At 36.8% G+C, this 24477-nt stretch overlaps 2 protein-coding genes across 2 annotated transcripts in view; both read right to left on the minus strand.

Annotated features, from left to right (window-relative positions):
* Positions 1–1197: 1197 nt before the first annotated feature.
* LOC145989102 (uncharacterized) lies at positions 1198–7104 on the minus strand. Its single transcript, XM_083124397.1, has 4 exons — positions 6127–7104; positions 5434–5733; positions 4513–5031; positions 1198–1275 (listed from the first exon to the last, which is right to left on the minus strand). The coding sequence occupies exons 1-4, from the start codon at positions 7102–7104 to the stop codon at positions 1198–1200; spliced, it is 1875 nt and encodes a 624-aa protein (XP_082980523.1).
* A 6429-nt stretch (positions 7105–13533) lies between these two features.
* LOC145988863 (uncharacterized) overlaps positions 13534–24477 on the minus strand; it is a 173860-nt gene continuing 162916 nt past the window's right edge. Inside the window, exon 7 of the mRNA XM_083124117.1 lies at positions 13534–14344. Within this exon, the coding sequence (XP_082980243.1) occupies positions 13840–14344 (505 nt within the window). The 3' untranslated portion in view covers positions 13534–13839. The remainder of the gene's footprint in view (positions 14345–24477) is intronic.

The raw sequence follows: 24477 nt of genomic DNA on the forward strand, positions 1-24477 counted from the left end.
GTGGTGATCTTAAATTTAACTCTTCTGTGAGCCAGGTGGCAATGTAGGAACAAATTGCAAGGAAGAATGTATTTCATCTTCTGAACCAGATGATAGATTAGTTCTGCTTCTAGACTCAGGTGAGTGACCCTCGGTTTTAAATAATAAATTTGCAATACATGGCTGCAAACACAATGGATATATATTCTAGGGCTTATAGTGCAGAAACGAGGTCTCAATCAGCAAAAGTCATTAAGAAAAGTTGCTTACCTTGATGACACCTTCCTCTACAGTGTCAAATTTTAGATTTCGTTGGTGGTAAAAGGGGATACGACGAACACGCGCGTGGGTATAACAATAGATAACAATTACATAATACTAATAACCATGCTTGCTTTAGCGTAGAATTTTACGAAAAACGGATGATGTCGATATTTTCAATTTTCATAAGACAGGGGCCTCGTGGATATAGTTCGCACAGGGTCTCGCGTCCCCTAACGGCGGCCCTGCCTTAAAGTAGCTTAATTCAATTCATAACAAATGGCATCTACATTGATATTGTTGTAACACCCAGAGCAAAGGTGCCAGTGTAGCAATAATGTTCAATCACCTAAATGTAATAATTATAGCACAAAAATTAAAAATTCTTTACAAAACAACCAAAGTGCTTTGCACATAAAAACAGAGGAACTGTATATCAGTGAAACTGATATCCTGGTTTATACTAAAGGCACTAAGGCTTAGTGTATAACCCTGAATGGATGCATGTGGAAAATGGCTCATCAGGGGTTCCCTCTTTTCTTACTTATATTAAATTTATATACAGGGTGATACAGAATTCCTATTACACACTTCTAGTTGTAGAGGGGACTTAGTAGATCAAGTTTTGATAAGGAACCAATGTCCGGAAACGTACCGTTTTTGTACTACACAGATGACGAGATCACATAATTTCACATCTCCCGCTTCACAGTAGGCAACCCACATTGACGGAGGGTGACGTCTTCAGTCACCTGATGTCATGTGTGCTGCTTCCAACGTCCTCTGCTTACAATTTGTTTACGCAGCACATGTGGTTCCAACATGATAGCGCACCAGCACACTTTTCCCATGACGTCCGACAACATCTCAATCAAACATACGGGGACAGGTGGATAGGTCGCGGTGGACCAACTCCTTGTCCAGCACGGTCACCGGATCTAACTCCTCTTGAATTTTTCATATAGAGCCACATGAAGAGTCTTGTTCATGAGACTCCTGTAGTGTCGGAGGAAGACCTGGTTGCACGAGTTCTGGCTGCAACAGATACGATTCAGCACACACCAGGTATTTTTGAGCGTGTGTATGCAAATATCTTTCGGAGGTACACTGTTTGCAACGAACTTCAGGGTCGCCACATCGAGCAGCTCTTGTAGTGACAGGTAAAGCGGGAGATGTGAAATTATGTGATCTTGTCATCTGTGTAGTACCAAAATGGTATGTTTCCGGACATGGGTTCCTTATCAAAACTTGATCTACTAAGTTTCCTCTACAACCCTTAGAAGTGTGTAATAGGAATTCTGAATCACCCTATATATAATGTAACTATACATATAGTTACTCAGAGGAGAGCCAGAAGAACTAATATAAAAACGTTAAATGAATCATTGATTGATTGATTTAGTGTGTTAAGTCCACTTTATGCACAGTAAGGCTAATCGGGACTGGACCTTCAGTTTAAAGTGGAATCCGAACCACTATGCTCCTCCACCAGGTGTGAAATGAAACAGATACACTTACCAGACCTGAAAATATTATTTTTCATTTTCACAGAGACAGGTTGCAGCCTCAGGTGTATGTAAAGAAAGTGGAAAGGCAAGTCATAACTATTTATGTTTTGTATAAATGCAGTAGCGTACGCAGGATTTCATCAAGGGGGGTGTTATTTCTAAAACTTTTTTCCATATTCACATTACCATTGTTTTATTATACTTTAATTAAATAATAATAATCACAATTAATTAATAATACTTATAATTAATTAATTAGCTAAATTAGTACTAATACTACTACTAATACCACTACTACTACTACTATTAAGTAGTAGAGATCTACATAAATATAGTATTTATGAAAACATTAGAACGAAATTACTTTCTAGTCATTCGATTTTTATCAAATCCTGGGAGCATTTTTTTGTTTCTTTCTTACGAAATAATTGTCTGGTCAACGAGGTGAGACATTTCAAGGGTGAAGAAGATCCATAAATACAAGAAATATATTAAAATAAATTGAAATAATCAAAGTATGGAACTCATCCAAGGAGCTGCTGTGGTCTGGTCGGTGGAGTGTCTGACAATCACGCGGAAGATCCGGCTCCGATTCCCGGAATTGGTTTGAAATTTTTCGGCTTCTTCCCCGCATAAATGTCCCTGATAATTCACATCTGGATTGTCTCGCTGTTCTTACCAACAAAACATTTTACAATAGTTAAGCTTATTGTCGTTTGAATAATTGTCTAGTCAACAAGGTGAGACATTTTAAAGAGACATATTCAAACGTGCTGCGGTAAACAATGGGAAGGCGGACTGGTGACTGTATTCTTGTCCGCCTAGACTTTGTCTGCACATTAGCCGCTTACAACGAACCAAGAACTTTCTTCAGTTAATTCTCATTGTTCACACACAAAAAAATACCGATGGTGTTCCAGCCCCTACCAAAATTTTGAGAAAATCAGAATTTTCAAATAAAAATCCGTTAAGAACTTTAAAAAATCAAAATGTGTAAATGTGAAACCTTATTACCCGATTACCATTTTTGTCTTTGAATACAATTTTAATAGACTGAAAAGCTCCAAAAATACGAAATATTTTATTATGCATCCTGCCCTCCAAAATGAAGGCATGTGCTATCCACATTTACTATTCCAGTCCCTCCCGAAAAAAAAAATCCTGCGTACAGCAGTGTATTCAACATTGCTGCAACTGAGATACAAAACAACTTTTTTCTCTTTTAAATCATAATTACCCTAACCTAACCTCATAAACTCGTGTTTATTTTCAAGGCATCACTCTGAAAGACGCATGTGTTTGGAATGCTGTGCTTTTCTCCATGCTGCATGGAAATAATAATTCAAATTATTATTATTAGTAGTATTAGTTGTAGTAATATTATTGTCCCAGATCTTTGACTGTGAAAAATTGGCCATTTAATTTTTTTCCACAGCAGTTGTCATAATATTTCACAAGCTCAAGGGGGGGGGGGGTTAAACCCCGTAACCCCCCCTTGCGTACGCCACTGTATAAATGTATTTATATTACATTCCCTATCTTCAATTTCTCTATCATAACATCCATCAGTTTACATTTACTTATCTTTGAAGAAGCAGGCCATTGCAATGCATTGCTGCAAAAATTGAAAACGTGTCCAGTAAGGTGGTTCGAAAAAACACTTTTTTTAAAAAAATTGGCTTATGGCTAGTGCTAATTTTTGGCCAAATTGGCTCAATAATACGTGTGCAAAATTTCAGCTTGATCGGTGCATGTCTTCAGGTGCTGCATCGTACCTAAAGTTTGAAAGAAATTGAAAAAAGCAAGTTTTGGGGAGAAAAAAAAATATATTTTATTTTCCCTAGTGATGGTATTTTGCATGTAGATCAACTCTAAATGATGTAAACAACGCTAGAAATAATAATAATGGGCATTGCCGGACCTCTTTAGGCATAACTTTAACCAAAATTTGCAAAAAAATAGGCAAAATGTGTGTTTCTTTATTGCGTTTGTGTTAGTTGTGAAGAAATCGAGGTGCATTTATTTTTGACAACAACTTACATCTTTTATAATGTGTTGTCTGCACCTCTCCACCTATTTTCTTAAAGAAACTTTTTTTTTTTTTCCAAAAATAGCCCAGAACTCACCACAAGGAGGTGACTGCAGTTTGAGTTCCGCCACCCTCCCTCCCATGCATATATTGGTTTAGTACATTATGCAATGATCAGGCGGTTGCTGTATTCCTATGTAGTAGTTTAGTACTCTTGACTTACTTGACTTAATTCCTTCAGTTCCTATTGGAACATAGGGCATCCACGAAGTGTCTCCATCTCACTCTGTTGCATGCGATCTTCTTCATTTCTTTCCAACTTTTCCCCTGTTGTTTTCCTTCTTCTTCAACAGTACATCTCCATGAGCTTTTGGGTCTTCCCCTTTTTCTAGCACCTTGAGGGTTCCAGTAAAGTGCTTGCTTTTCAATTGTGTTGTCTGCTTTCCTTAGTGTGTGTCCTATCCAGTTCCATTTTCTTCTTTTAATTTGGTTTTTAATCTGGTCTTCTGATGTTCGTATCCAAAGTTCTTGATTTGTGATTACTTCTGGCCAATGTACATTTAATATTCTCCTAAGACATCTGTTAATAAAAACTTGTAGTCTATTTGTGATTTCAGTTGTGACTTTCCAGGATTCTGCTCCATACCGCAATACTGATTTAACATTGCTTCTAAAAATCTTTAACTTTGTTTCTGTAGTTATAATCCTACTTTTCCATATTGGGTAAAGTTGTACAAAGGCCCCATTTGCTTTCTTGATGCGTTGTTTTACATCATGTTCTGCTCCTCCATTTGTTGCAACTACACTTCCTAAATAGGTAAAATTGTCTACATCTTCTAATATTTCGTTTTCTAGTTGAATATAATCTTGAATTCTTGCATTTATTCGCATTGTTTTAGTCTTTGATTTATTTAATGTCAGTCCGAATTTTTTAGCTTCTACAACCAGATCTTCCAATTTAGTTTTTGCATCTCTATAAGATTCTGACAACAGACACACATCATCGGCAAAATCTAAATCTTCTAATCTATCCATAAGACCCCATTGCATTCCTCTTCTTTTTCCCTTTACAGTTTCCCTCATTACTGTATCTATTACGAGCAGAAAAATAAGAGGCGACAGAATACATCCCTGCCTCACTCCAGATCCTGTTTCAAAGGGTTCTGTAACATCTCCTTCATGAATAACTTGACTCTTGTATTGTCGATATGACTCCTGGATTATCCTTATTATCTTAAGTGGTATTCCAAACTTCTGTAATATTTGCCACATTTTTTCCCTTGTTATAGAATCAAAGGCTTTCTCAAAATCTACAAAGATGATATACAATCTAGTATTCCATTCTATGCATTGCTCAATGATAATCCTTAATGTACAGATTTGATCTGTGCAGGATCTACTAGAACGAAATCCTGCTTGCTCTCTCCTAATCTTGGCTTCTACTTTATCTTGAATGCAATTTAATATAATCCTAGTTAGTATTTTACTTGGGACCGATAACAGCGTGATTCCTCTCCAGTTATTACAATTTGTCATATCGCCTTTTTTTGGAATTTTTATTATAAGACCCCTTTTCCAATCTTCTGGCATTTTCTCTTTTTCCCAAACTGCCGCTAACACTTCATATAATATTTCTGCCATCAAGTTCACATTTACCTTCAAAATCTCTGGTGGAATTTGGTCTATTCCATCTGCTTTCCCATTCTTTTGTTGCTTAAGTGCAAGTTTGATTTCCTGAATTGAAGGAGGAAGGTCTGAAATTCTCATCTCTGTACGCTCTTCATTTTCTTCAGTTTCTTCAGCCTCACTCTCTATTTCTCTCGTTCTGTCATTTTCTCTGATGTTCCTATTTAATACCTCTTCAAAGTGCTCTTTCCATCTCTTCATTTGTTCTTGTTTATCCGTTAACAGCCTGCCATTCTTATCCTTGACTGGTATATTTTTCTTAAATTGTCGCTTTGATAGTAAGCGTGTTGTTTGATAAAGTTGTTTTAAATCATTCTTACTTGCTGCTTCCCCTGCTACTCTTGCTTGCTGTTCTATCCAATTGCGTTTATCATTTCGAGCACTCTTCTTCACTTTTCTATCAAGATCTTTATATTGTCTTTGTAGCGAACTCTTTTGAGTTCTTGTTTTTGCAGTGTTTAATTCTTCCTTCTTCATTTTTCTAGCTTTAATTTTATCCCATGTGCTCGTTGACATCCAGTCTTTCTGATTACTTTCCCTATATCCTAGAATGTTTTAACTTATTTCTACTCACGACCGGATCAAGAAAGTGTGGGGCGTTACCCCCGCACCCCCTATACGCCTTCATGGCGTGGTGCTATGCACAGGGGAACACTTTTTTACTATCAAATTAGTCTTGGTCTTCCTCCATTTTCTCTCTATTGTATCCTCTTCTCTTTCTTCTATATCTTCATCTTGCTCCATTTGTAAACCTTCAAACCTGTTCCTAAGTTCCAATACAAATCTATTTCTTGTATCTTTATCATGTAACTTTTTCAAATCAAATTTCTTTCTCATTTTTGAAAACTTTTTACATGCTGCCATTATACGAAGTTTAAAGACTGCAATTACCAAGTGGTGATCACTACCAATATCGGCTCCTCTTTTATTTCTTACATCTAGAAGGGATCTTCTCCATTTACGGGTAATGCAAACATGGTCAATTTGATTTTCTGTCACATGATCAGGTGATACCCATGTCACTTTATGGATATCTTTGTGGGGAAAAACAGTTCCACCTATGATCAGGTCATTTTCTGCACAAAGGTCAACAAATAACTGGCCATTTTCATTCATTTCCCCCAGTCCATGTCTACCCATAATATGCTCTATTCCTTCATTATCTGATCCAATTTTTGCATTTATATCTCCCATCAAGATGCATATGTCTTTCTTATTATGTACTAGTACTTGGTGCAATTTTGAATAAAATTCCATTTTTTCTGATATGTCTGAAACTTCTGTTGGGGCATAGCATTGTACTATTTTAATGTTTCTCACCTTTGCTTTGAACTTCGCAGTTATAATTCTTTCAGAAACAGGGTTCCATTCCAATAAGCTTTTCTTTGCTATCTTACTCAAGAGAATACCTACACCATCCCGATGTTGTTCCTCCTCTTCTCTTCCTGAATATAGGAATGTAAATCCATCTTTAGTTCTCATCTCTCCAAATCCTTTCCATCTTGTCTCACTGATCCCCAATATGTCCAACCTGTAGGCCTGCATTTGGGCTATTGCTTGCTGAAGTCTACCACTCTCTCTTAAAGTTCTCACATTCCAACACCCAATTCTCGTTTTCCCTTTCATGCCAAAAGTCGTCATCTTAGAGTCAGTCCGGCTATTCTTCGTGGATGTTTCTTTAATAGTGGAGTTTAAGGTGTGCGGGTTATTAACCCACAGCACCCGATCTTGGTGATAGGGCTGCTACCTGGACCTCCAAGCAGGCCGATTTTCTGTAGGGGTTTTCTCCCTTAACCTTTGAAGATCCCTCTTCACCACAAGGCAGTGGTTTTCTCTTCATTACTCCCAAGAGAATGGGTTGCCTCTTCCGCCATTTGCGCCGTACCGAAGGATTCCTTCTCCGCCGCATCTGCCGTTGAGGACTTCGCCGTAACCCTGGCAAGGGGGCCTTACATGGTACTATCAGCCGGAGCCAGCTGAACCATGGTTTTTTAAAGAGGTGTTACTCCTCTTGGTTCATCCGTCTCCTCCGCCGTTGAGATGATCGTCCATGCAGTGGGAAGCTGATAAAAGTCTCCACAGATGTTGGTTGGCCTCCTTCAACGCACGATGGCTTTTTCTTGATGGAAAACCAAATAGGAGCATACACGTTCGTAATGTACTGAACGAATGCCTGCAGCTTTTCCGTCAGATTCTTCGTTGCAATGTAGAGACGTAGTATTCTATTGGCAGCTGTCAGCCACCTGGCATGATGCAACTTCCCAGGATGCTTCTCAGCCAATCCAGCGTCGAAATTGCCGGTCGAAACTGATTTACAGATACACAGGAGATACCTTTGGTTGGAGGTTAGGTTCTCTCTTCTGTTAACCTTTTGCTGCCCAAGCCCTTTTTCAGAAGTAAGCCTCGGTTGCCTGAGCCGATTTTGAGCAAAATGCCGAGTTTCAATTAAATGAGTGTAGATCGGAGGCTAATTGCCCTAGAGAGATGAGTGATATACTGTTGTACGCGGAATGAACCAGAGATTCAGACTATATGAAATTTTTGCAAATTCGGCGTATGTGGTGGGGGAGGGGGCTAACACTCAAAATTCCAAAATTTCGGGGGAAAAAATTGGTTCCCCCACCCTCCCCTCAAGAAAAAAGTACATGACAGTGTCGACATGCACATGGAAATGATCGCTGACATGTAAGGAACACAAAAATATTTACATTATCATCATATGACCAATGTAACTTGAGTTGTACCCCCAAAAGGAATGGTCGGGACGCCACTGATTCAAGCTTCAAAATGCAGCGGTACATTGAAATGACTATAGCTCAGAAACTACATGCCCTAGAGATATGAAAGATATACCGTTGTGCGCAGAATGAATCAGAGATTCAGACGATATATAATTTATGCACATTCGGCGTACATATGGAGGGGGGAAATCCCCTCAAAAATACTTTTCTTTAAAAAAATGGTGTTTCCCCCGCCCCGAAAAAAAATGTCAAAATGCACAAAATGCAAAATTTATGCAAATTTGGTGTAAATTAGGGAGAAAACCCCCAAAAATTATTTTAAAAAATTGTCACCACCCAAAATATGTCCTCGCACTTGGGCACAAAACGACACCTACGCACAACATTCACGGAAAAAAGCTAGAACGTAGTGACAAATGAGCGCCAATTCTTGCAGCTGCTTGAAATTATATTTTTAGACAATACTGGGTAACCTCTGTTGCCACTTGTGGACACTTGTGCTAAAAAAAAACAAAGGTTTCCTTCAGCGCACTTCGAAATTCCATTCTCACAACACAGATTCAAGAACCAGTTTCCCCCTTCCCCTCCCCCCACCCCCTGCTTGCGCCCTCACGGAAAACTTTCATTTTGACATCGGATACTGATAAACAAGCTTCCTTCGAAAGCATTTAGCAGGAGGGAGTGAAAAGCATTGCTTTAGAACAACAAAGCCGGTCTTCCTTTGTCGGCAAAAAATTGACCTTGAAAAGAGACGCAAAAGAGAAGTCCCTTTCCCCGCCTTTCCCCCTCCATTTTCATGAAGACAAAAAAGAATGCAAAAAACCATTTCTGTTAAATACATGTGTTAGGAACAATATAAAAAAATAAAATCGAAATTCTAGCCAAAAATAGAAAAGTTATAACGTAAAAACTATGACCTTGACACAGCATCTCGATCGAGACGCTTGGTCCCGTGAGGGTACTTTTGGGTATCTCGATCGAGACGCTTGGACAGCAAAAGGTTAAGTTGTCAGTCCAAGACGCTGGCACAGGCTGAAAGCGTTGCACCAGGATATTCTCACAATATTGTAGTGCCATTTCAATTGGTCCTGCGAACGTAGTAGGTGCAGTATTTTTCTGTCAATTTCTTCAATGAAGTGCCGCAAGGGAAGTTCATTTGTGTGAAGACAAACAAACATTTGAAGAGGCTTCTTGATAGTATTTAAGTTGGGCCGTTGCGCCGTTCTTCCATCCTGTATTAATGGGTGTTCCATCCCAGCCTATTACGACGAGTTCCGAAGTGTCGATGTCCTCTGCTGAAAGAAAATTTTGGATGGCTTCAGCAATGCTTTTTCATCTTCCAGATGTTTGTGTTAGATGACCGATGTATTTGGATTCTGGCTCCTTTATAAGAACAACGTGCTACTCCCTCTCTACAGTCCGATAAGCTCTATCATCTTTGTTTTCGAATCATCATTGTTTCATCCTGTCTTCCATCAAAATAAAGTCCTTTCACTCCGTTTGACTTAAGTGATGATGCAGCCTCCTCTGCAATGGTTTCACCTAATTTCTTTTTCTCTCTAAGAACCTTATTTGAGTCAATCACTTTCTCCTTATGATTAGAAGTAATAAGGCCTATGTCTTCCAAAAGAGATGAAGCTAGAAGAGCAGTTTGAGTTTTAAAATTTGGATCCTGTAAACCGCACTGGCAAAGTTAGGAAGTTTCAGTCACATTTGCTGGAAAGGTTCTGTCGAAGTTTTTGTCTTTTAGAAGGGTTGAACTCCTTGTCTGAATCCAAAGCTCCCTCCATATCAGTTTCATTTGTAAGAACTGCAGAGGTAGAACTTCAGGCACCTCCATGATTTTCATTTGGTTTAAATATCTCTCCTTTACAACGAATCTCCTTAACTCGAGGTTCAGTCTCTTTTATGTCTAACCTTCCAATAAACATCTTCCTTTCAATGTGCTGGTCAATCAAGAAGGGTATTTCCAAGGAAGGAACCGATTTAGCTTTTTCCACAACTGCAATGAACAAGTGGGTTGACGCACTTACACGTTGCTATATATAAAAAAAGTTGTATCAGCAGTCTTCTGAAATTCAGACACTTTAGAAGCATTCGATAGTCTCTTTAATGACTTCTGAAGCTGACAGATTAGTGAATGATACTCCAATATTCGGGCTATGATTCTCAGTTCACTTAAGATAGCTTTTCCGCTAATCAAAACTGAAAACAAACAATGTGCTTCCGAATGTAAGGAACTAACCACAACGAGACCACGCAATCACTCTGGCAGCACTGAGACTGATACTAATGTGTTGTTGACGTATGCAACTTGGGCAAGTCCATTACGCATTGCAGCGGTGGAGTGGGATTGATTCACCCACCTCCCCCATAGCTCAGATTTCACAGCAAAGTATACTGGCCCTTTGTTTTTCTTTATGATAACACTTTCTTAGCAATAACATGGTGATGTAGTTAAGGAATATTGTGATAGGTGTTCAGATAATTTATTTAGTTGGTGAGAATGAGCTAAACTCGGGCATTTTCAATGTAAAACATTATTGTTTCGCCCACTTGAAACACAAGATATATCTTTAAAAAAATTATTTGACAAATAAAAAATGATAAAAACTTAATATATCTGTACAAAAAAGCTCTTGTATCCAATTCAAACCACGTAAAATAAAAGTCCATTAAGTCTATTTTTCGCAAAATTTGGTTAAAGTTTAGGCCTTAAGTATGCCTAAAGAGTTCCGGAAATGCCTATTATTATTATTTCTAGCGTTGTTTACATCATTTAGAGTTGATCTACATGCAAAATTCAATCACTAGGGAAAATAAAATATTTTTAAAATTTTTCACCAAAACTTACTTTTTTCAATTTTTTTCAAACTTTATGTACGATGCGGAACCTGAAGACCTGCACCAATCGAGCTGAAATTTTTCACACATATTATTGAGCCAATTTCCAAAAAAGTGTTTTTTCGAACCACCCTAATGTCCAGTGTCTATTTTGTTCTCTCTCTCTTTCACGCACGCACGCACACACACATATATTATACATACAAGAGAAAAAGTGAATTAAGGTAGGAGGGCAACAAGGGCTAAATAGCAAGTAAAAAAAGAAAGATGAAACATTCACCAGACACTGGAAAATTTCTAATTTTTGTGTTTTTCGATCTTCAATCTAGACCAAGCAATGCTGCAGGTCAAAAACTTTCTAATCCAACTCACGGCTGCAAAAATTTTATTTTCTCCAGTGTCTGGTGAATGTTTCCTTTCATTTTTTGTATGCATGCACCTATGCACGCACACACACACACTCGCTCACAGTGTTTTTTTTTTGCGAAGAAAGGTTCCCATACTCTTCAATTTGTTTAATTCTTGTGTTCATCATAAGAACTACTCAAAACCTTGTGACATGCTCATAAATAACCACCTTAATCACCTATAAAAGGTATATAGTGCATAAAAGGACGGAGGATCACAAGGGCTAAATGAAAAGAAAAAGGAAACACTCACCAGACACTAGAAAAACTCAATTTTTTGTGGCTGTGAGCCACATCATTGGTGGTAGAAGAAAAGGTGGAAACAGAAATTAGAGACCTGCAGTGTTGCCAGGTCTGGATCGAAGATGTAGAAGTACGAAAAACACTGTTCTCTCACCAGGCTCATGTGACAGTGAAGTCCAGGTTGTAGATGGAGGAGTGGTGGTTATTGATTCTGAGATTGAGAGCAGTTCATGTTTCCCCCAGGTAAAAGTAACATCTGTGGTGAGTTTCCTTCTTCCTTTTTTATGTGCTTCATTGTCTCCATGTTGAACCATATAAGCGCCCTCCCACCCATCTCCAAACTTCACCAAGTAGGTATTTAACACCCTATTCTGTACAAAAATCACCACTTTTGGTTCATGATGATGATGGGGAAGCTTCATGATGTGAAACTGATGAATAGACACAGACTCAGGAAAATGAGATGACAGGCAGTCCATATACCTGTATTATTATTACTTACGTGAAATTTAAAAGATTTCGTAATTCCGCGTTCCACAATTTAATGGTTCAATCCTATTAATTTCGAAGATCCACTGTCTTCATTCACAAAAGGGTACGGCGTTTGAAGCGGAGATGGTACCGCGTCAGTACATTGTTTGTTCCCGGGCGGCGGTGGTTGCGATTTTTCCCGTTCGGCAGCACTGGCGCGCACATCTTGGTTTGCGTCGTCTGCTTCCTGTTGTCCGGTGGCGTTGCAAGTTGGGGGTTGGGGGGCTGGGCCGTGTTGCTCGGTAATGTGCCGTTCCTGTTCCCCGCGTGGCTGGAGGGGGGGTCGAGTATGCGCATAGCATCTTTTCTTTTTCAGGTCGGGGATCTTATTATTATTATTATTTATTTTCTCAATAGGGTTACAAAAAAGCCATACATCATTTCATTTAGAACAATATTAATACAAATAATGGTTTGATGCCCTATGTAGTAAAAAAAATATATAAAAGCTACATCTAAGAAAAATGAGATGAATTTACATGAATATATATAGTAGCAATGAAATAAAGAAAGCTTGAGTGTTATACATATTTAAAAGAAACTAAAGTATAAGGGTGTGTGGATTTGGATACGAGTGTGTGTGTGGAATTACTGCTCGAAGGATAGGGATGAAAATTTTAAACTCTGTGTGTGGGGGGAGGAGGGGTAAGCACTGAAAATAATATTACTGTGAGTTAGAATTTATAGAAATGTGAACGTAGAAGATGGCAGAACTGCGCTTTGCTGGTACTGAGTTTGACCTTCGTCGGGAGTGAATTCCAGGTTACCGCTGAGAAGGACTTCTGACCAAATCTGCTTTTGTTAGGTTTGGGGATTACTGGGTCTCTATGTAAAGACTATGTGATGTTTCAGGTCTCTATGTAAAGACTATCTGATGTTTCGGGTACTGAACTCAGAGCGGAGCTAAAGTAGCCAGAAATAGAGAGGACCTGTGTCGCTTTGCAAATTCTTGTAGAAGCCAGGACTCCCCAAGAGATTGGGTTGACAAGTCCCCAAGCACCATCATCATATTGAAATGAACAATTGTATGCATATTTTCTATTTTTTTCTTTTCTTTTTTTTGTAAGTGTCTGTGCTCCAGGCTTAGGCTAGAATATTTGTTCCCAGTGATAACCAATAAAGCAGAACACTACACAAGTAAATAGCCTGTGTATCAGACTGTATCAGTATCTAACTTATCCATTATACCTTTAGTGTAAATGCTAAGATATGAACATATAAATTATGCTTTTGGTTTATGCAATGTAAAAACAAACTATAAGATTATATGTTTTATTGACAAATCAAATGCGTTAAATATCATGATATATTCTAATGTATGTTAAATCTAATTTTTTTTTAATGGCAAGATTCAATATGCTTTCTGAGATTCCACATTTGAGAGAATTTCCGCCCACAAGTTTCACACGACAGAGGACGGATTCCTTTATGAAGTTTAATATGTGTCTCCATGTTGTATTTACGAGCAAATCTCCTGCCACAGATTTTACACACATGTGGTTGTTCCCCAGTATGTACTGTCATGTGCAGTTTTAGAAGCTGTTTATTGGCCATCTGAGCCCCACATGTCTCACACTGGAGTCCTTGTTTGTGGGACAACATGTGGGTTCTCATTGTTGAACTCTTGTACTTCTTGTCACAAATTTTGCAAGACTGGATGGTTTCATCATGTGTATATGTTGAATCAGTGTACTCTTACCTTTAAAACCCTTACTACATATATCACATATGAAAGGTTTCTCTGAAGAGTGTGCAGTCTTCATATGTGTTGCTACCCCTGATTTGACAATATCCTTTCCACACTGCTTACAATTGATAGTCTTCTGTTTATCTTTATTCTTATGCATATTGTAAGTATGAACTTGAAGACTATTCTTTGTAATAAACATTTTCCCACATTCCTCACATACATACTGCTCATCTCCAATATGAATTCTGACATGATCTTCCAGTAGATGTCGTTTAGAAAACCCTTTACAACATACTTTGCATGTAAACCTTCTAACACCATGCTCCTTCATGTGAAGGAAGAATTCTTCTATTCCCGTTCTGCTGAGGTCCTTTCCACAAAATTTGCAATGACATCCTCTCCACTTGTAAAGGGTAGACTCCAACCTGAAAAGAAAAATAAGGATCAATAGAAGATCATTTTTAAATTTTCTAAAATAACTGTGTGTAGTAATTATAAGGCTGTTAATAAATGCAGTGTTTCTCCTAAAGTTGGGTTCATATACAGGGTGACCTGTAATTAGATGTATTCCCTGAAAGGGATTAAAGTAGAGGCAATTTGCAATAAATTTGACCATATGTTACCCCGTCCGAAAATTAGTAGTTTTCGAGATAATCGAATTTCTATTTATTTTTTAAATGACAATTTTCCACATAAAAATGCGAATTGAGAAAAAACAGCTCATTGTATGGCACATATTTCAGCATTTTCTGATAGCTAACCAAGTTTGTCCCAAATAACAATCACATGTAAGTAACGGGTGGATCTAAACTTACAAGTGATGATAAAAAAAATGCACTCTTAGTTTACTTGGCAACATATTAATAACAAAAAATGGTATGACATGAAGGCTACAAATTACTTAAATTACTTCCTTGTGTTATCTGCTATCCAACAAGGTACAAATGTTGCTAACATTCACATTTGTGTACAAGAAATAATACTTCATTCATCTTCATGTGAATGGAATCAATGAACAATACAATTAAAGAACATTACATGTCTTGCTCAAAGTGGGCACCTCCGTTACGAATGCAGGCACGCAGGTTTTCACGGACATTTGTTCTCTTAACTCGTGATGTGATGGTGTCCTTGATGTGTTGACCAGCAGTTAAGATCCTCTCCCTGAGCTCTTCTTGCGAGTTTACCGGTGTCTTGTAAACTAAGTCTTTCATGTGGCTCTGTTTATGATTGTTCCTCATAACTTCCATCAGCTCATTAGCTACTTATCGAGATTAAATCTATACAGCTAGAAAAAGTGATGGGAGGTGGCAAAAATTCAATACATTAAACAGGTAACAAAAGACACTCTTTTGTAGTTTCTTCAATAATATTCATTTGACTTTTTGAGTTCTGGGATATTTTTTTCATTCCAAATTATTTCATTATTCACTGCAGAGTACAACACATAGGAACAAGAATGCGTACTCATCATGGGTTCGAATCCCAGCCTGGATTGTTCTTTGTAAGGTCCCTTAATCAATTTCATCATATCATCACTCATCCTCATTTTCGCGATAACCAAATGTGGGTGAAAAGCGAAATAAATTCAAGCAAAGAACAAGAAGAACATGCATTCTCTTGCCCAAATAAATACATCCATATTTATGACCATTTAGCTTACCCATTTTTTTTTTATTATTGGAGGCCAAGAGGTTAGTATATTTTAATAAAACACTACTAAAGCGAGAGAGAGTGAGCAAATATTTTTTCTTTAATCGTTATATAGGGTTGGGGCAGCGTTCAACTACCATTTTCCGAGGTTGGTATCTCTGCCGGTCCTGCAATGAGAATTGCATTCACCATGCCAGTTGTTGTACCATTCTACGCCATTTATTTCGAGATGGAGCGTTGGTCAGCAGCTCATTGTGCATTTACTGTGGAAACGTATTTCAAAAATAGTGAAAGTGTTGTAGTTACACAGAGGAAATTTAGGCAACATTTTCGAGTAGGCTGTCATGGTCGTGTTCCTGATCGACACACAATAAAGAAATGGATTGAGAAGTTTAGACAAACCGCTTGTGTAACCGACAGTAAACCAGGTCGAAGTGATAGAACTGTACAAACCCCTGAAAACATTGAGAGGCTAAGACGATCTATCGACCAGAGTCCAAGACTGTCTGCAAAGAAGCATGCCGCTTGTAACGTTCTGTTTGCCGTGACTATTAATAGGGCGAAAGTATGCTACCAAATATAAATCAAGTGAGGTCCGGGATCTCAAACTTTCGGCAATAGTAACAGAAACGCACAAAACCACTGGTTTGGAGGCTTTTACCATGTTGTTCACGATAACTCGGGATTTAACAAAGAAATAGTGGGAAGTCGTGTGCAGGGCCCTCGTATCCCCCCTTTTTTTAATTTATGGTGACCTACAAAAATATAATGCTGATCGAACAAGTATGTCAATGATCAGTTATTAGTTTCACAGCCTGGAAAAGAAATATTTAGTTCCAAGTAAACTTCCAGTTTGCATAAAACGCAACAGCAAGCATACACATACGTATATAAAAAATGCGTAATTTGCATCTACCACTAAGTACTCTAACCTACTACTCTTAAGTTATAGTGGGAGGGGCTTACTCCAAGGTCAAATGAGGTACAGATATTTTCGTTTAATACATTAACAATTTTTATTCAATTAGGTCTTTTCAACACGTCTCAAAAATATGCATCTCCAATATAACAATTAATTAATGAACTACTTGAAATCACGTGTGCTTTCACAGAGCATGGCGTGTACTTAGTTTAAGAAATGCCACATACTTATTAAAATTATTAACAACAATAATAATTCAATTTCAATTAACTACTCAGTGTTTATTACTGACAGTTCGCGCTTCAACAGTAGTATAAATATATGTGTATATATGTTTCTAGACGCGTCCACACGTCATTTTAAATTATCTCTTACATAATAATAACAATAATAATATTTCGTAAATTTATAAAAATAATAATGTATACGTCTCTTGGTAAATTTTACATGAACCTGCTACTAGTTTAAGAATCTTTGTTAACCTTTTTTTCCTATATAACAATATTCTTTACATGCTTCTTGTACCTTTTTGTTAATTTCTAATTCTTTATTAAAGTGAAACAATTGCTTGTGTAAGGAAGGTATTCAATGGTACAATAACATGCAGGGTTATTTTTTTAGATCACAATTTACGATCTTCGCATTTGGTGCAAGTAACAGTTTGCGCTGAATTATCTTTTATCTACTAATCACTTTCGAGGACACTGAGCGTTAAAAACTCGTCCAAATTATTAACAAAATTAACTTGCAAGGTTCCTTTATTTTTGGATTATTTAGTTTCTTATTACCCGTTGTTACTTGTACGTGATTCTCAGATTGATTTTGTGATTCGTGCTCAGGCATTGTCTAATTATATGAACAAGATCAGTACTTATATTTTGTCTTTCATATATGGCTCAACACTCAACGAAGATTTATTGGCCTTACAGCTTTACAGATGGCTGTTTATGCCCAGCATACATTATAAGTACATAATAAACATTTTTAATATAAATTTTACACACAAAGTTCATAAACGCTCTTAAATACAATTTTATGTAACTACATTCAGTCAGTCAGTAACAGAAGTATATTATAATTTTATATCAGCTTTTCTCAAAAAAGCAAGTATAACATATCCAATTCTAATATCTGGAGCATACAACATTGAAGTCATATTAATAGGGAAAGGAACATTAATTTTTGACAATGTTTTGTATAAAGTCTTTCTTCTCTCTGAGTGAATTAGACATTCCAAAATAATATGATGAGCATCACCCCTTAAATCACCACAATCACAATTCGGAGATTTTAAAATGTGTATTTTAAATAAATGATGATATGTTCTCGCGTGACCACTTCTTAGTCTATTTATTAAAACAATTGCATTTCTTGATCCTTTACAATTATAAAACCAAGGTTTTTTTCTATTGTAATCAACATAAGGACAATAACTTTCACCAACGCTTTTTAATGCATTATTACACCATAAGTTCCATTCTTCAAAAATTTTCTTCTTAACCCTCGGAAGAAGATCTGTGTAATGCAATGGTAACTGGATTGTTTCATTCATTTGAGCAGCTTCTTTTGCATATCTGTCTGCTTGTTCATTTCTGTAAATATTAATGTGTGATTTTACCCACCTTTCCATTGCTAATTAAGCTATTAGTTGCACGAATACAATTGATGACATATGGTGATATTTTAAATAAATTTTTATAATTAGATTGTATTGCTTGTAAAACACTTCGCGAATCAACCAGTATTTGAAATTTCTGTTCAGGAACTGTACCAATATAAATCAAAGCTTGATATACCGCATATATTTCTGCTGTAAATATGGATGCCTCCACTGGTAACCTAAACATTTTTGATATATTTCTTTCAGTATCATAAAGAGCTGCTCCTACTCCACTTTCAGTTTTAGACCCATCTGTATATATATGATAAAAGTCTTCCCAAGATTCTCTAAACTCAGCTGAATTATTATATTTCGGGATATATATATTTTGAATTGGTTGTGTGGGAAATTCTAACGAGTATACTGGCAATGTTCTTGCTATGAGTACTTGACTACATTCATGGTGATATTTACTAAATAGTTGTACCCAAAGGGTAGCTGATTTATCATTGGTTATTCCTGAATCATGCAGCTCTAAAAGATTTAATAAAACATCATTGAATGGATGCCATGGTGAATGTTGTATTTTAAATAACATTTTTATTGCAATTAACTTTATCCTCACAGAAACCGAACATTCTACTGACTCCATATATACCACTACATTAGGAGTACTGTTCATTAATCCCAAACATATTTTTAGAATTTTTTGTTGCTGGACTTCTAGTGGAGAAAGTTTTGTTACTGGAAGATTACACAAGACCATTAATCCATAATCTAATACTGCTCGATAATAATTCTTATAAAACATAAGCATGCTGGTAGGATGTGCTCCCCATTTGGTATTCGCCATAGCTTTAAATAAATGAAATATTTTATCGGATCTATTTTTCATCATATTTATTTGATACTGCCATGATAATGATGCATCAAAGTATACACCTAGATATTTTACTTGTGAAACAATTGGAATTTGTAATCTCCTATGATTAATGTTGAAAATATTTTGAAGACCCTTATGTTTAAATACTACTATTTTGGACTTTTCTAAAGATATTGATAATTTTTTCTGCTTTAACCATTGGTTAAATTCTATTAATTTATCTTCAAACATTGAAAAATCTTTCAAGTGATTGTTTGAGTCTAAATATATACATACATCATCAGCATATTGTAGAAACTGAAATGGGGAATCTATTATTGTTTTAATATCTGATAAATAAACATTAAATAATAATGGGCTAAGAGGACTTCCCTGTGGTAGTCCTTGTCCAATATATATTGGACCTACCATTTCTGAACCAAAATGAAAATAAAGTTGTCTTTTAGATAACAATTTCCATGTCAATATGAGTATACAATGAGGCACTTTTAGTAATTGTAGTTGTCTCAATAGAACATTAATATCTACGTTGTCATATGCACATAAAAACGAAGGGTTTTTTCCTGGTTTTAGAATTGGCATAATAATTTGAGAGGTCCATGCAACAGGAATTTTACCCGATAGGAATATTTGATTGTAAATTTTACATAAAATGCTTAGTGCATTCTGTGGAAGATTTCGTACCATAGAATACGTAATTCCATCAATGCCAGGAGCAGAATCTTTAGACCCTTGAAGAATTTCATGAATTTCATTTACAGTGATAGAGGATGTGAACCCCTTTGAGTATTTTGATGTAGATGAGAACGTGTAGAATATATTAGGAGGTTCGCAGGCTGATGTAAAGGGAGTAGGAATTACTTTATTAATAAAATCAGTTTTCCATTCAGTGGACGAAGGTAAAGTCCGACTTACATGTGCTTTTCTAAGTGATCTGAACTTGCGCCATATAACGTCTAATTTTGTTTTAGGGTTTATTTCTTCGCAATATTTTTGCCATGAAAATCTCTTAGCCTTTATATATACTTTTCTAGATTTTGCAGTAGCTCGTTTTAAATTTATCAAAGTTGCAGGTGAAGGAGCACTTACAAATTGTTTCAATGCTTGTATTCGCTTCCTTTTTGCTTGAAAACATTCTTCATTCCACCAATCTATTTTAGGAAAATTTCGATCATATTGCGGTTTCAGTCGCGGACAGGCATAATCCATAACTTGAGTTATTATATCCACAAATTTTTCATATTGTACAGTATATTGGTTTTGATATTTTTTACCTGAAAATTTTAAGTCTAAAACTGAATTATATTTCATCCAATCTGCCCTCTTTACGCTCCACTTACGAATTGTTTTTTGTTTTATTAATTTTGGAAATTTTTGAGATGATGTTAGCGTGATGAAACATGGAAAATGATCACTAGTTCGTAAATCAAAGTCTATTTCCCATACAAATTCAAAACACTGATTATCAGATATTAAAGTTAGATCAATTGAGGACATGTTGTTTCCATTTGGTGGTACATGTGTTGGAGATCCATCATTTATAACTGTCAAGTTATTATAATCCATCCAATCTTCAACTGTCTTTCCCAAAGTATCAATTCTATGATCACCCCACAATGTATTATGACAATTAAAATCTCCTGTTATGATAAAGGGATGTTGAAAGCCAGACAAAAGAGAATTTAGATGAGAGCTCTGTATTTGTTGAGAAGTATAATGAGATGGAATATACAAACTAATAATATTATAAAGTAAGTTGTTTAACTGCATTTTTATACCGACCACTTCTACATTATATTTGGAAAATAAATCATGTGTTGAATTAAACTGAATTTGTTGAAATGGTACACTTTCATGAACAAAAATTCCCACACCCTTATTTCCCACATTATAATCATTTAATATAGTATGATAGTGAGCAATATGAATATTTTCTGATTTTAAATCCCATACCTCACTAACACAAATAATTAACGGGTGACACTCATCTATTAATTTAATTAATTGAAGTTTCCTCGCAGAAAAGGATCTTAAATTCCATTGTATTATTAATGGCAAGATTTTTCTTTGCTGGCAACACATTGTTGTTTTAAATTAGGGGGTGTCCCCGAAATCTTGTAAGTCTTGAATTAGTTTTAAAATTTGTACAGAAATTTCGTTACATTTTAATATTATTTTCCTAATATATAATAAATCATCACTCACTGAAATTGTTGTGGTTAGTTCTGCTATTAGATGTAGCAGATTTACTAGCGATTCTTTCTGAGAAGGACTCTCTGCTGTTGTCCTGCGTCCAATCGAATCTGATTTTCTCTCCTGTTCCTTAGAGGAACACGTCGTGCTCACAGGTTCACTTGAATTACCCACTGCTGATGATGTTGACGCAATTTGTGGATCCTTGTGTTTATTTTTGTCCTTTATCAAAACAGGTTTAATTGTTTTCCTCAATTGTGAAGCAGAATGCAGTCTAAAATTTTCCCCGTGTTGTTTTTTAAAACTTTCATAAGACCGGTCAGATTCTGGTGGCACTTTCTTCCAACAGAGGTTACTTAGATATGTGTCATTTCTTCTATTTTCCCAATCTGTAACAGAATTAAATCTGTTTGTAGTATAATTTTCTGATGTGCAAGGGCTTTCCTTGTTTATTGATTCCTTTCTTATCTCCAGCAATTTAGGAAAGTCTTTAGCAGAGGTCGCATATGTTCGCCGTTCATTTCGTGGATCAATTCCAAAAAGTACTTGTTTCTTTGCATCTTGATAGGAGATGTTGTTATAAGCAATCAGCCTTTGTATTTCTCTCTCTTGCTCCCATCTTACACAAGACTTATCGGTAGATAAGTGGTTTCCCTTGCAATTAATACATTTAGGACTGGCATTGCAGATTCCATGTTCCGCTTGACCGCATCTATAACACACGGGAGAGGATTTACACTGTGTTTGTGAGTGTGAGAAACGGAAACATTTCTTGCATAAAATCACAGATCTTACTTTTGGCTTCACTTCAAATATTTGTCTCCACAACTTCACTTCTTTTGGTAACTGTTGAGATTGGAATGTTACACTAATGAGTTTAGTAGGTTCTTGTCTTACTTCCCCATCCTCATTGAAAAAGTTTTCTTCATCCTTATTACATCTATTATTGGAACTTCAGCTCTAATGTCTTCGATTATCTCGTCTACTGGGATGTCGGTAGGTACACCATATATTAATCCTTCTCTCACTAATAGACCTTTAGGAATTCTGGCTTCTAAATGGTATTTTTCCTTGATGAATTCATTTTTAGCAAATTTATTTGCATCATATGCTGTGCGAAATGACAATTTTGCCTGCTTCAAACCACTTTGTTTAACGAATTCAACATCAACCTTCTCCTTACACAAATTATAACCTAATTTTACCGTATTCAGGCTCTGTGATCCAGGTAATGTACTGTCCACCAACACGATATATGGGCCTTGATGTCCCTCATAATATAAAGACATATCATATGCCTCATTTTTATATTTAGCAACACCAACCTTTGTACTTGCACTTACTTTCGGATTTTTGGGGTTTTTCTCCACTTCAGGTTCCGTGCATTCTTCATTAGATCGACCTCTTTTGAAAGAAGTCTTATCACTAACTTCCATTTCCGCTAACTGTTCAGGTACAATCACATTCATATCACTCTGGATTGCTTGCATTAAATTTTCTTCATTAATCTTCACATCCTGAGCCATCTTGGGAAATCACAAGCATTTTTATTTCGCTTTTCTCTTTTACATATCAAATGTAAAATGTATAGAGAGATTTAATCTTGTAACTCTAGAACTATTATTCTCAAATCAAACTTCAATTAATTAGATCTCAAACTAGAAAAACAAACAATTCAACACGCTATTCACACAGAATCCAAACGATACCACCATGAAAACTCCATTATTTTTCATATATGGCACTAATGCACGTGAAAAGTACAGAGAAAAACTACGCGTAAAGGTTTGCACAATATTTTCGAGTCACGGGTCATTGGTAAGTGAAAGTACGTGGATTCAAAACACTACTGTTCGTTGCAACGGCCACTAACAATAAGTTCAATATCATACCTTTTATTGCGGAGCTAGTAGATCTCTGGTGTCAGTAACACAACCTTTATTTCATCGTCCAAATGAAAGCTGCCATCGTGCGTAACTGTACAGGGATAGTCACGCAATCTGTCTCCTCGTAATCTAGTTCAGTGCTTGGTAAATGCGTATTTATTGTAGCAAACTTATACTGGAATCTTCGGTTGATGTAAGTTGAAACGTGGTGCACTTCGTGGTTCGTTTACAAAATATATGAAGAGCTAATTGCTAAACTTCCCCCTTTTAAACGTTGCTCATTTTATACAGTCAAACACTGGGTCAAAAGTTCGTGTTCTCAACTTATGAAGCAACGTGCAGGTTATGCATGTTCAACTTCGCATTGTGAGTGCCGAGAAAGGCAACTCAAACCGCAATTACCGCATGTTAGCATACAACTGAGTCTTACGGGCAGAACCCGTGTTACCACTCGTTGATGCACCGGACGTACTGTTACACTGAAGTGCGGAGTCGAACTTCTTCTCTTCTGCTGGCATTTCAAGGAAACGCCATGCACAGCGTCATTGGCCAGGTGGCGTGATTAAGCCACGTCAAAGGTAGCGAAGTAGGAGCTGCCATCTGTTGCAAGTACACATTACTAAACAGCAAATACTTCGCGAACTTAGAGTGGACAGCCCATATTAACACGTAGGTGTTGAGATTGTAGTATTTTCGTCATAATTAGAATAATAAACATAAAGTTGACAGAAAATGCTACACGCTTCTCTGCAAATGTCAGTGCGATCGGTGCAGTGTATTTTGCATGACAATCTCCATTACCACCCATACAAGATACAGGTTATTCAGGAATTGTCAGCACGTCACTGTGAGTTAAGGAAACAGTTCTGTGTAGACTTTGTGCTTTTACAAAACCAAGAGAGGAATTTGTTGCGCAATTTGATGATGTCTTATGAAGCTCATTTTGAGCTGTGTGGTGCTGTGAACAAAAAAAACATGCGATATTGAGTGATCAAAATCCACAACAGTTGCGTCAAAAGCCCCTCCACAGTGAGAGAGTTACAGTGTGGTGTGGCATCGCAACTTTCGGGATCATAGGGCCGTATTTCTTCGAGGATGAGTATGGCTGTGAGGTTACAGTAATCTCAGAGCGATACGTGCATATGCTGGAACACTTCGTGTTTCCACGTCTTCGGCAGTTAAATGTTGATCTCGCCAGGGTCTACATGCAGCAAGATGGAGCTACAGCACACCCGGCTCGCCAGTCCATGGCTACTTTGTGGAGTGTTTTTTGGAAACCGTGTGATCTCCCGATTTGGAAACATTAACTGGCCTTCCAGCTCACCAGATATATCCGTGTGCGATTACTTTCTTTGGGGATATTTCAAGAGCAAAGTATTCTCAACACGAGTACCAGACATCGCCACATTAAAACGAAGAAT

This window comes from Lepisma saccharinum, chromosome 6 (assembly GCF_977018435.1).
Source record: "Lepisma saccharinum chromosome 6, izLepSacc3.1, whole genome shotgun sequence".
Taxonomy (NCBI): domain Eukaryota; kingdom Metazoa; phylum Arthropoda; class Insecta; order Zygentoma; family Lepismatidae; genus Lepisma; species Lepisma saccharinum.